We start from the raw sequence: 14,051 nt of genomic DNA on the forward strand, positions 1-14,051 counted from the left end.
GGGTAAAACGCGAGTGTGGACGCGGATCGTTTTCATTCTAAAACGCCTTTTTAAAATTAAAACGCACTAGTGTAAACGGGGCCACAGTCTCATGTCTCCAAAGTAATGCAAATTGTCAGTTTCAAAGCACAGTTGTGTCTATTCTCTAACAAATGGCACAGTAACACTTTCAAGTGGTTCAACTGGCCGGACGGCTTCTGAATCCAGTACGTCATTTGCAAACTTTGTTTTCATGCTAAAATGTATCGTGAATGGGTACCTGTATGCTGATGAGATTGGGGCAGGGGGGAAAAGGCAATTTACCCTGCTGACAACAACACTTCATTTGCATGCTCTGTTTAGGTTTGTCCCCACCCCTATGTATCAATGTCTGTAAAAATGTGTTTAAAACTGAGTGCTTGACTGCACTAGTTCATAATTCTTTCGATGATGCCACAGCGATGTCGAGTTCTTCTTATTAAAGGATTCTGCTTTGAAGATACCCGAAAGTTCTCCCTGGTTTTTGGCTCGTCTTAGAAATTCACAACACTAGGCATGACTGAATCAGCTGCATATTGTGCGCAAGTGGTGCTTGTTGATATTCATATACTTTTAATATTTAATAATATTATGATATTCAAGATTTATAAAGTCAAACAGCTCCGGATAACTCAAAACAGCAACTAAAAGTCTCTCCTCAATCTTTAAAAGTCTCCAAAGTCATCTTGACAGCACAAATACTGCTGTCACCTCAACGGAAACCCCGCCTCTGTTTTCTTTTGATTGGAGAATGAAAAATACGCGACTGACGCTAAGAGTTGACATATAGCACACAACGGCAAAAACAATAGCCTAGTGGTTAGTGTGCTGACATATGGTGCAGTAGCACTTCAGGGCGTCCAGAGTTCGAATCCCAGCTCGAGGACATTTCCCGTCCCTACCCTCTCTCTCCCCCACTTTGCTTCTTGTCTGAAATACTGAAATATCAAAAGAAAATTGTGTAATCTGAACAGAGTTTAGTCTGAAGTGCCTGACTCACCTGTTTGTTTGATGAGCTCCATACATCCATTAGGAGTACATGGGATAAAACAGTCTCCAAGATCACCACGTGCCAGTTTCCCTGCATTGATGCTAGTCAAACTGAAGCAAAGCAAACAAACACACTTTAAATCAGTCTCTTTAATCATTTAAAAGACATATTAACTCAGAATTGTAACAGAGTAATGATTAAAAATGAATTATATTTCTGTACCCATCCACATCTTTCTCTGGAGCCACAGAATTGATGACTCTTTCTGTGTTAATAGTGTGGATGGAGTCGAGGGGCAGCTGGACTATGAGCCCATGGATCTTGGAGTTCTCGTTGACTTCAGTCACACTCTGCAAAACCTATCCAATGTTCAACACAGTTTATCTTAATTCAACAAAAACACTACACTAAGCAGGTAATCACTCTCTTTGTGATTTGCTCTACCTCAGTCTCGGTCGCAGTCTTTGGAAGCTTTATATGTACAGCAGTGATCCCAATCTACAATTGAGAAAGCTCATTAAAGTCATTTTGATACGAGTTTTATTGTTACTTTAGATCACTCCACCATGAAACATTTCACTCATTTATTTATTTTTTCTATCTGAAAGGGAGTCAGTTTCACATTTATACTACTTTTTCCAATCTATCTATCTATCTATCTATCTATCTATCTATCTATCTATCTATCTAAACATCCCTCCGTTCATCCAATCATATATCTATCTATCAAACCATCCATCTAACCATCCACCCATCAATCTAACCTTCCCTTTATCTATCTAACCATCCATCCATCTAACCTTTCATCAATCAATCAATCATCCATCCATCCATCCATCCATCCATCCATCTAATAATTAATCTTTCCAACCATTCATCCAACCATCTATCTGTCCATCTAACCAGCCATCCATTCATTCATGCAATCAACCATCCAACCATTCACCTATCTATCCATCCATCCATCTATCTATCTATCTATCTATCTATCTATCTATCTATCTATCTATCTATCTATCTATCTATCATCCATCCAAATATCTACCCAACCTTCCTTTCATATAACCATCCATCAATCAAAATATCCATCTATCTATCTATCTATCTATCTATCTATCTATCTATCTATCTATCTATCTATCTATCTATCTATCTATCTATCTATCTATCTATCTATCTATCTATCTATCTTCCATCCATCCAAATATCTACCCAACCTCCCTTTCATATAACCATCCATCAATCAAAATATCCATCTATCTAACGATTAAACCTTCCTTTCATCTAACCATCCATCTATCTATCCGTCTTACCATCCATCCATCTAACCTTCCATCCATTTAACAATCTATCCAACCATCCATCTAGCTATCTAACCATCCATCCACCCATCCATATCTCTAAATATCTATCCAACCATCCATCTAACCATCCACCCATTCATTTAACCTTCCCTTCATCTATCCAACCATACATCCATCTATCCAACCATACATCAATCATTCATCCATCCATCCATCCATCTAATAATTAATCCATCCAACCATTCATCTAACCATCCATCCATCAAACAATCTCTCCATCCATCCAACTATCCATATATCTATCTATCCAACCATCCATCCATTCATCTAACCATCCATCTAAATATCTATCCAACCATTAAACCTTCATTTCATCTAACCTTCCGTCTATCTAACAATCTATTGATCTGTTTAACCATCCAACCTTCCATTCATCAAACAATCGATTTAACCATCCATCTAACCGTCCATCCATCTAATAATCTATCCAACCATCCATTTAGCTATCTATCTAACCATCTATCCATCCAACTATCTATTTAAATATCTATCCAACCATACATATAACTACCTAGCTATCTATTTAAACATCTATCCATCCATCAGATAATATATCCATCTAAATATCCATCCATCAATCTATCATTGAGTTTCTTTCTTCTGTTGAACACAAATAAAGAAATATTGAAGAAAGCTAAGAACATGCGATCACTGACTTCCTGACTATCATTGACTATCCCTTTAAGAGACACAACCCTTTAAATTAGATCATGCGTGAAGTCTTGTGACATTAAACTGAATTTGCTACTTTCAAAGACCAGTCAGAAACTTGTCTATACAGTACTGAGCATAGAGCTAAGAGATTAAAGTTGCAGAATCACCATGTTATTGTTGCTTTACCTGGGCAGCAGCCTTTAGCTTCATGCTAATGTACAAGTTTGAGTCATCTCTGTCTCCCACCTATAACAGACAAAACCCATCAACACCAGACAATTAGTCCAAAAACATGTAAGGCACATAAGACTAAAATGGCACAAATAAAAATTGAGAAAAGAGGAAATTATCCCGATTTTTAAATGCCCCTAGTCATGCAAGTCAAGTTGAAGCCCTGCTTCTAAAATGTTTTACTGTTATTCAGAGAGAGATAACGTATCACCACTCACCTGTAACACAACAAGGCCTGGCTCGAAGTTGGGATGAGTCTTTTTCATCTCCTCCACCTCTTCCTTCAGCCTCTCTCGAACCTGACTGCAGACACATACAGTGAGAATTCAAAACTCGCACTTCAGCAGTGTTTATTTCAGCAGAAAATCTGCTATTGAGCAGCGTATATTTGAGGGCGTGCCAGAAGTTGAATGAATGTCGACTTGTAATACTGCGCTCATGACACTGGTCATTGAAATAACGTCATAAAATGTTGGAAGATCTGTTTAAATGGCTGGCCGCAACAGCTGGAAAAAAAAATCCTAGAGGAAACACTGAATGCACTGACATAAACTGTTCTCTATAAAAGATGTGACTTACGCCCCATTCACACTGGGCGTCAGCATCAACGCTTCCCATTCACTTTGAATGGGTGACATCAGGCATTGCCGAACTGCATTGTGGATCCGTCGGTGCCGCTTCAGAGGCGTTGCTCGTTGCAGAAGTTGGGACTAGCTCAACTTTTTAAGCGCCAATAGAAGTGTCACCCAATCAGATTGCTGTATGCAAATACACCAGCTAGACAGTGGCCTATTGCTGACTGAATTTCATTGGCTGACGCTGCTTTGATGATCGCGTTTGCCCCAACTTCAGACACGCCTTCAGTCAAGCAGTGACGCTGAAGCCCCGTGTGAATGGGACGTTAGGGAAGTTCAAAACTTCTTCAAAAACAGTTTTTCAGGTCCATTTGTGACCCTAGGACTTCAATTGATTCATTCATTTTCTGGTCGCCACAGGGGAATGAACCGCCAACTTCATTCGAAGCGCATCGTAACGCAATGTGCTGACCGCTGGACCACAACGGAACTGCTATGCTTGTGTGGCTGGAATAATACTTAATCATCATCATTACCCTGCAGGCTACATTTTGCTCAAGGGGCTGCGAGACAATAAATAAGAAGAGCGGAGCTGCAGCAAAATAATGGATAAAAAGACTGAGGCTATGGTCAAATAAATAAATAAATGAATGAAAAAAAAGTGCGACTGCTGGCGACTCCGTTCGCCATGCTGGAGAGGAACAGTCTGCGCAAAAAGTGCGCAGAGTGGGTGTCCTTGACTACAGCTCTCATCTGATTGGCTGAAAGGTGCGAGTTGCCCTGAATCTGCCAGGAAAGTCTCAAAAATACACACACACACACGTATCCAGGGGGAGTCGTACGTGAAAGAGGATTTGCACATTCTCATTCAGGATGAACTCGCAAGTTTTAAACATTCAAAACTTTTTGTACACTCTTATACATTTGCAAATGGTGTTTTGCATTTGTGAAACGTATTTTATGAAAGTGTATTTTTATTTTGTGCACGTTAAATTTTTTTGTGAATATAAAGAAATATTTTACGCACGTGAATTTGATTTCATGCACGTGAATTTGGCTACGCATGTGTCCATCGTGTCTTTTTGCGTGAATTATTATTGAGACTTATCTGATTCCATATACCGTAGCAACGGTATGGCAGAAAATGTTTTATTTTAATTTTAAAACCTTGACTTTTGCAAACTATGCTATACCTTGAAAACGGTTATCATCCTATGCCTAGTTGATGCAAGCTTCCCTTGTTCACTTGATGAAGTAGAACGCACTTCAAAATGGCATCAGGGATTCCTCTGAGGGAATGAAAGCAGTCTAAAAGTGGAGCCATCTTTTCGCAGCCATCTTTAAGGTTTAACACAAGACACAGATTATAAACCACAACTACAGACACCATCATTGGTCATCTTTCATCCATATCCTCTGCTTTCACACACAACAGTGTGCTTCTCAAAGAAATGGACCCATCCTTGTAAGGTTATATAATCTCTGCACATTGTAGCGTTTCATTTTTGGACATGATGACAATTGACAAAGCTGATAATCTTTGGGAAATTAGACCTTAAAACTTAAATTATATATCATTACTACACATTTTTGAGGTTATTAATAGATTAAGAGAATCTTTTATGTACTGAATTAGATTTTTTTGATAAATTTTATGTCAAAAAGATTTGAAGTGCACCTTTGCATATAATTAAAACAAAATTGTGATTTTTTTTTCTTCACGGATAAAAAAAATTGTAATTTTTCCTTTGTACACTGTTAAATTATTTAAAATATCCAGTTTGCATAAAGAAGTAAATGTAAACTACAAGACCAACACACTTTACACTATACGAATATGTCATTTTAAATCAACAGTAGGTAAACAACATCAAAGAACATAGAAATATAAGAGCACTGAAAGGAAAATGGCTCGTGAGTAAACATGATGTTAGGAAAACAGCTGAATTCATAGAGGTAAAGTTGGTTATATTTTTACACATTAGTTCATTTAGCAGTCTATATATTGTTTACTATGTTACTTTGAATATTCGATCGGAATTAGCATGCAAGTGTGACTTGAAAACAACATTAACACTGTTTATTTGACTATGAACAATGTTGTACTTTGATAGTCATTGGCTGCTAATATGATTTCCCTATTTAAAATTTGCAATGAATACTTTTCTGAAATGATATTAAGGGGAATGTCTGAAAATCCGAATATAAAACCAACTTTACTTCTATGCTGAATTCTAAACACATTCATACACGTTTAAGAAATAATCTTTTGTGTGTGCAGCTGTGAACTGATTTACATGACAGCTACTCTTGAAACGTAATAAAAATGTGATCATGAAAACTACTCGAGTTCAGAGGTCACTGACAAAACAAACAAACAAAAAAGAAATTCGCTTCAAAAGAATACAAAAATAAGCAACAGCGTTTCCAATCAGTCAACCATACTTTCGAGATTTAATCACGAATATAAAGCCAAGTTTTGAAACCTGAAGTAAAAAAAAAAACTTTGCAAAGGAATTAACTTACGCTGAGATGGTTTTCCCGCAGATGATCTGAGCAGGCATCGTGTAACTTTATGAGCTTGTTTTGTGAAATAGGAGATGCAGTTGTGTCCTCCGCAGTTTGTGCTGCTAACAGAAAGCACGTGCCCAACTCTTCTTCTACTTGTCTGACTGACGCCTTGTCTAGCGTTACGAAACGAATCCGCCCCTACGTTCGTGAATAGCAGAAAATACGTACATTTACGTCAATGTAGATATCTGTCTGCCAGTAATGCCACAACAACAATCGCCTTTTTAATCTGCTAAAATAAGACAGGAACTTTATCTTGACGGTTAAACAACAGTATGTACAGTATGGTAAATTTACTCATTGATTTGTTTTAGCAGTGATTACAATGTTGCTGAAAAATCCAGTTTAAACCAGCCTAGGCTGGTTGGCTGGTTTTAGCTGGTCAACCACTGGTTTTAGAGGGGTTTTGGCCATCTCCAGGCTGGCTTCCAGCCATTTCCAGCCTGGTCTTAGCTGGACATAGCTGGTTTTGGCTGGGCTCCCAGCCTGGCTAGGCTGGTCAAGCTGGTTTTAGCTGGTCATCTCCCAGCCTGACCAGCAAAGACCAGGCTGGAAATGGCTGCAAACCAGCCTGGAAATTGCCAAAACCCCTCTAAAACCAGCCTGGTCGACCAGCTAAAACCATCCAATTAGCCTAGGCTGGTTTAAGCTGTTTTTTTAATAGGGATCAAAGATAATTCACGATAATCCCTACTGAAAAATCCAGCTTAAACTAGCCTAGGCTAATTGGGTGGTTTTAGCTGGTCGACCAGGCTGGTTTTAGAGGGGTTTTGGCCACTTCCAGGCTGGTTTCCAGCCACTTCCAGCCTGGTCTTAGCTGGTCAGGCTGGGAGATGACCAGCTAAAACCAGCTTGACCAGCCTAGCCAGGCTGGGAGCCCAGCCAAAACCAGCTATGTCCAGCTTGAACCAGGCTGGTCAAGCTGGTTTAGCTGGTCATTTTCCAGCCTGACCAGCTAAGACCAGGCTGGAAACCAGCCTGGAAGTGGCCAAAACCCCTCTAAAACCAGCCCGGTTGACCAGCTCAAACCACCCAACCAGCCTAGGCGGGTTTAAGGTGGATTTTTTAGCAGGGATGTGGGATGTTATATGGAAGGCCAGAAGGCATTCATCATTCATTCATTTTCTTTTCGGCTTAGTCCCTTTATTATTCCGGGGTCGCCACAGCGGAATGAACCGCCAACTTATCCAGCATTTTTTATGCAGCGGATGCCCTTCCGACCGCAAGCCAACACTGGAAAGCCAGAAGACATGATTTCAAGAAATGATCTTTGATAACAATTAAACATGCATTTATTTATTTTTTATCATTTTCTTTTTCATTTTCAAATTGTCAATTGTTCAATAAAAAAATAATTAAAAACAAACATTTAAACATGCAGATAAAGTCTATACAAACACAATCTTAAATACAATGGTGGCAAATGTGCTGATAAAGTGATAACATGATCAGTTTTTGATTGTGGCTGTGTTGTAATTTTCAGTTGAACAACTTTAAAAAGAGACAGCACAAAGAGGAGTATTCAATTGTCTTGGAGCTGTTAAATCAACACACACTAGTGCTTTTGGACTTTGCACAGGTCAGGGACATGTTGAACAAGAGTGATAGTGATCATACTACATCAGATGTCTGGAATAATTCAGCATTTCAGTTGCTAAGGAGGCTGCTTTAATGTGTACCCCTAACCCAGTTTGTCTGTCTGTCTGCAATCCAGCCCACTCGGTTAGGCTTGCAAAAATAAATGAATCCTTGGACTCCATTTTGTTTGTTCTTACATTGTTGATGCTTGATTTAAAGCTTTAGTGGCTGACCATGGGTGACGCAGTAGGTAAAACTGTCGCCTTACAGCAAGAACGTCGCTGGTTCGATCCTCGGCTGGGTCAGTTGGCGTTTCTGTGTGGAGTTTGCATGTTATCCCTGCGATCATGTGGGTTTTCTCTAGGGTGCTCTGGTTTCCAAAGACATGCGGAATTGGGTAGGCTAAAATTGTCCATAGTGTATGAGTGTGTGTGTGTGGATGTTTCCCAGAGATGGGTTGCAGCAGGAAGGGCATCCGCTGCGTAAAAACGTGCAAGATAAGTTGGCGGTTCATTCCGCTCAGGCGACCCTGGATTAATAAAGGGACTAAGCTGAAAAGGAATGAATTGCTGACAGTGTCAGCACTGTAATAAAATTAATGCATGCAAATTTAAAACTCATGTCTTGAAGTAGTTCATTATGATGCGATTTAACTTCTAAGTGTGATCTTATTGGACAGGAATTGCAGGACTGATTTTTCTAATCCCCATAAACGATAAAAAATAAAGTAGTGACTGCAGGTTGAAGGAAAGTAGTGGAATAAACTACAGATAAAGCACTAAAAACCAGGGGCGGACTGGGACAAAAATTCAGCCCTGGCACTGTAGCCACATCAGCCCACATAACCACACCGACATAGCCCCACCCACGGACACGCACATTCACTATTTATTTTGGTGTACAGATGGTGAAATAATATGCAACACAATCTCACGGCAATTTGTAACTTTCTCATTTAGTGGCTACTTCGTATGAATTCGTACGATCTAATTCGTACAATTTAGTACGATTTGCTTGTCCCCCAATGATGGTTGGGGTTAGGGGTGGGGTCAGGTGCCACGCCTCCTTTTTAAAATCGTACCATTTCGTACGACAGAACTCGTACGAATTAGCCACTAAACTGGCAAAACGTAAAATACTTACGTTTTCTCGTGAGATCAGGCTGTAATATGACATTCTTGCCAGATTTTGATTACGTTAAAAATTGTTAACGTAACGTAATTGGTTTGATTACGGTAACCTCGGCCCATCTTGAAATCAGGCGGCCGTCGCATATTGGTCCAAATGCTTAACATTTATTATTATTACTATTATTATTATTATTATTATTATTATCATCATCATAATATAACATCTAGCAAGATATAAAAGCTGCCTCCACGTAAAAACAATACATTAAAAAAAAAAAAACTGACCGGCCCACATTTAAAAATTGGTCCGGCCCTTCTGGCATTTGCCAGAATTTCCAGATGGCCAGTCCGCCCCTGCTAAAAACATACTTAGGGGAAAGCCTACGTACACATTTTTAAAACTACTCAGTAAATTACAATTTCTGAGAAAATCTACTCTATTACAATAGTTTGAGTATTTGTAACTAGTTACTTTACACCACTGTATGCTACATTGTATTTTTTAAATGGGGATATATATACTGATTATTAATAGCAACCTGTACATATATTGTAACATATACACTTGTAATCATGTTTATCTATCCCTGTACATATATTCATATTCATATATTGTAACATATACACTTGTAATCATGTTAATCTATCTGCACACTACTGATTATTAATAGCAACCTGCACATATATTCATTTATTGTAAATCTGTTCATAGCTAATACAACCTGTATATAATGTTGACAGTACATCCATCTGTAAATATCACCATAGTTTTTCTATAACTGCACTTTATAACTTATTCCTGTATCCTGCACTTGCTGCTATTGCACTGCTGGTTAGACCTAAACTGCATTTCGTTGCATTGTACTTGTACATGTGTAATGACAATAAAGTTGAATCTAATCTAATCTTATCTAATCTAATATGGTCAGGAGACTAACTCAATAAGGCCAAAAAATAAAGATTAAATATCTATATAAAGCTTTTACTAACTATTTGATAAAGGTCTGTTTTTTTTGTAGAACAAAGTTACCTGAAAATGAACAAGTTACCTTGTTCACATCAAATAATATATTGATTTACTTTTTGTTAGAGTTGCTTAGTTTGCCACTTTTGTTTCTGATTGGCACATTTGATTGTAATTGTCAAATAACAGCAACAGAAAAACGCTTTACAGACATTTTCATTGATTTATGAATGGCCAGTAAGCTGATTTTAACTTGCAATATTTTTGGCCAAACGTTCCCATAACAAACACGATCCTTGTGAAAAGCCTTCCCAGGAGAGTTAGTGTTTTAGCAGCGAAGGTTAGGCCAACTCCACATTTAACCCTAATTAACTATAAGACCCAGCTAAATTATTGCCACAGCAGAGCAACTAAAGCCACATAGTAGAAGCATCAGATAGACAGCTGCACAGTGGAAACTACAGGAACTAAGAGAGAAACAACACACAAAAGCTGTTGGATTGTGGAGAAAATAAAAAATTAACAAACGTTTTGCTAATCTAGAGACAAAGGAACACGACACTACTTGTTCAATATAAAATTAAAATGACTGTCTCTCTGGTATTAAAACTGTAGGAGATGTAACTGCACACAAGAATTTATGAATAGTAGAACTACCAGCAGGAATGAGCTCATGGTAGTCTAATCTGGAATAGATGGGGGGTTTAGAGGTGATAATCAGGATGCTGAACACTGAGATGAACATGAAGCTGTGCCTTTCACTGCAACTTGGATATTGTGTTGAGATCCCTGCTGAAAAATCCAGCTTAAACCAGTCTAGGCTGGTTGGCTGGTTTTAGCTGGTCGACCAGGCTGGTTTTAGAGGGTTTTTGGCCATTTCCAGGCTGGTTTCCAGCCATTTTCAGCCTGGTCTTAGCTGGTCAGGCTGGGAGATGACCAGCTAAAACCAGCTTGACCAGCCTAGCCAGGCTGAGAGCCCAGCCAAAACCAGCTATGTCCAGCTTAAACCAGGCTGGTTAAGCTGGTTTTAGCTGGTCATTTTCCAGCCTGACCAGCTAAGACCAGGCTGGAAATGGCTGGAGACCAGCCTGGAAGTGGCCAAAACCCCTCTAAAACCAGCCCGGTAGACCAGCTCAAACCAGCCAACCAGCCTAGGCTGGTTTAAGTTGGATTTTTTAGCAGGGATGAGCCTAAATGACCTAGCATTAGCCAAAAATCCCACGTTTAGTATAACATAGCTTTTGTTTCAAGCTGTCAATGATGTTTGCAGCACAAAATTTGAGCAGATGGGTAAAAATGAGGCTTTAGATTGTATTTGTTTTTAATCCACGGATAGCTGTATGCATGTGGATTACCTTTATAGGTGCAGCACGTCTCTCTTAACAGCAATTGTTGTCCTGATAATACATTTAACTTGGTCAAATTCTGCATCGTGGCACTATAGCTTATGATTAACTCCTTGCAGGGATTAGATTCTGGTGTGTTTTTGGCAGAGGTCTTGAGTCCTTGCGTAATTCAGCCTGACCGTTGCCTGCTTGAATGTTTATTCAACAGGGTCAAGGTGCAAGGTGTTACAAACACACTCGGAAATTGAGTACAGTTCTGACACACGCCACCCTGTCTCTGAAATCCACCACTGTTATGCTGAGAAATATAATGCAGCTTTTGTAAGTAGTCAATCTATTTTGTAGCTGTGACTCAAGGAAGAGCTGAGATGGGGAGTGGAAGACAAGCCTGGCATAGGATTAAGGTTGCACAAAACCCATTGAACGAGTTGCAGAGACATTTTTTAAGTTGACAAGTCAAACAAATTCAACTGGGTTAAGATAAGGGGCCTGTCTCATGGAGCTGCATTAGCTGGCTAGCCAGTTAAGTTATAGTTTAGTTTACGCTAATTGTTGGTTTTAGGTACCATGAAGGTAGCTCAGCTCCATAGCAACAAAGAATAATTCAAGGATAACTGCCTTCAGGTGAAGTTTTTTTCCCCTCTCCGCTGTCGCCACTGCCTCGCATGGTTCAGGATTGGTAGAGCTACGCATCGATGAATTTGCTCTTCAGTGTTTGAACTCTCAGTAATGATTAAATCACACTGAACTGAGCTAAACTGAACTGAACTTAAACACTAAAACCTGAATCACACTGTTCCAGTTACTATGACCAGTTATGTGAAGCTGCTTTGACACAATCTACATTGTAAAAGCGCTATACAAATAAAGCTGAATTGAATTGAATGTTACCTTAAACCCAAGATTGGTGCAATCTAAATTGAAAGTGAACTGGCTAGACAACTAGTCCAGCTTCATGGTACAGGCCCCAGGTTAAGTTACTCCAAGTCACACTAGAGCAGGGGTGCCCAAGGTCCTTGAGGGCCTTTTGCTTCAACCACAATTAAACACACCTGGACCAGCTAATCAAGCTCCATCTTGGTATACTAGAAACGTCCAGGTAGGTGTGTTGAGGTAAGTTGAAGCTAAACTCTGCAGGACACCGGCCCTCCAGGACTGAGTTTGGGCATCCGAACGGAATAGTTTTGGGACAACTATGACAAAAGCTTAACATGCTTATCGGAGCAGTTGCAAAGACTTCCAAAGACCTTGTTTCTACATTGACTGGCACGAGCGACCCCTTTTCCTCATCACTACTGATGTAACTGCAATAAAACCTTCAATGAGTACGTTTAAACCAATAATTAAAAAAATATTAAGACAATACTCTGATTACGAGTCTACCATGTAAACAGTGATTTCTGATTAATTAAATCAGATTGTGGTCATAAACAAACTAAATAGAAATCAAATTAAAACTTGTCCATACAGTAGTCAACGTTTAAAAAAGCTTGTCAAAATAAGACAAGAATTGGTGTCATTGAATATTTTTAGAACAACTTTCATAAAAGCTTTGGATCCACTTCAAATGTTGACTACTGCATGTATATTTTGCAGGGAAAGCAATAACTGACTAAATGTTGACCTTCAGTAAAAACATTTTCCAAATGGACTTCCCAATGTATAAAAACTCAAGCTAGACAATGTAAAAGTTATACTAGAGGGCCTTTACTTAAAAAAAGTTCTCAAAGCAGTAGCCTATTCTCAACTAGAGTGCTTCTGACATTCTGTTGTACGCCACTGCAAAAAAAAGGTGGGGTTTAACAAGATGAATAGAGGTTAAAGCAAGTGATTGCTCTATATTTTAAATCTCTGTACAAAGAGGTCATGTTTGTTGGTCTCTTGCAATCACGTAAAGCAATTTTGCAGGTCAGAGTTCACCAAGCTTGAATTTTTCAATGCAGCAGCATGTGAAACTCGTCGCATGAACTTGCGTTTCGGTCTACCACATTTGGATGCCTATGAATGGAAGTCCATAGGGTGAAAAGTGCAGCGTGACTGTGGCTTAACTCTGGAATGCATGCTGCTGAAAGTGTGGCATATGAAGCAAACAGCCAATCACATGACACATGAGAGTCCATTTAAATCAATGGTATCAAACTCAATTCCTGGAGGGCTGCAGCTCTGCACAGTTTAGGTCCAACCACCTCCAAAGCACACCTGCTTAACAGTCTCAGGTAGTCTAGAACACCTTGATTAGTTGGATCAGCTGTGTTTGTTTAGGGTTGGAGCAAATCTGTGCAGAGCTGCGGCCCTCCAGGGATTGAGTTTGAGACCTATGGTTTAAATGATTTCTCACAAGAGTCAGCACAATTCATTTCTCTGTTGAAGAGAACACCGCTGAAAAGACCCCCTCTTCCCTTCCTTCGGGACATTTTCCTTTCACGGTGCTCTAGCAAAGCTACCAGTACTGTGAAAGACTACAGCAACCTGTTTAGTTCTGACTGAAAAATACATCAGAGTTGACCTACAAGATTTGATGTTTTGAACTAGTTTTTCAACAGTTTGCTTGGTTAGTGTCATTTATTCGCGCTCACTCCTTGAATCTTGACTGAGCAAAGTTGTCTTTTCCTCAATTTAGTGTCCATTT

The 14,051-nt window shown here is 39.3% G+C and overlaps 1 protein-coding gene across 3 annotated transcripts in view; it reads right to left on the reverse strand.

The window, feature by feature from the left end:
- The window catches only part of mthfd1b (methylenetetrahydrofolate dehydrogenase (NADP+ dependent) 1b), a 53,387-nt gene extending 46,919 nt beyond the window's left edge, over positions 1–6,468 (reverse strand). For 2 of the 3 annotated variants that reach the window (XR_012392623.1, XR_012392624.1), the window contains exons 1-6: positions 6,360–6,468; positions 3,477–3,561; positions 3,214–3,273; positions 1,454–1,507; positions 1,232–1,368; positions 1,019–1,119 (exon numbers count right to left, since the gene is read on the reverse strand). Coding sequence is in view for 1 of the 3 variants with exons in the window: in NM_199529.1 (NP_955823.1) it covers positions 1,019–1,119; positions 1,232–1,368; positions 1,454–1,507; positions 3,214–3,273; positions 3,477–3,561; positions 6,360–6,397 (475 nt within the window). In the remaining 2 variants the exon portion in view is untranslated. 3 annotated transcript variants of the gene reach the window in all.
- Between the last annotated feature and the right edge of the window lie 7,583 nt (positions 6,469–14,051).

This window comes from Danio rerio, chromosome 17 (genome assembly GCF_049306965.1).
Source record: "Danio rerio strain Tuebingen ecotype United States chromosome 17, GRCz12tu, whole genome shotgun sequence".
Lineage (NCBI taxonomy): Eukaryota > Metazoa > Chordata > Actinopteri > Cypriniformes > Danionidae > Danio > Danio rerio.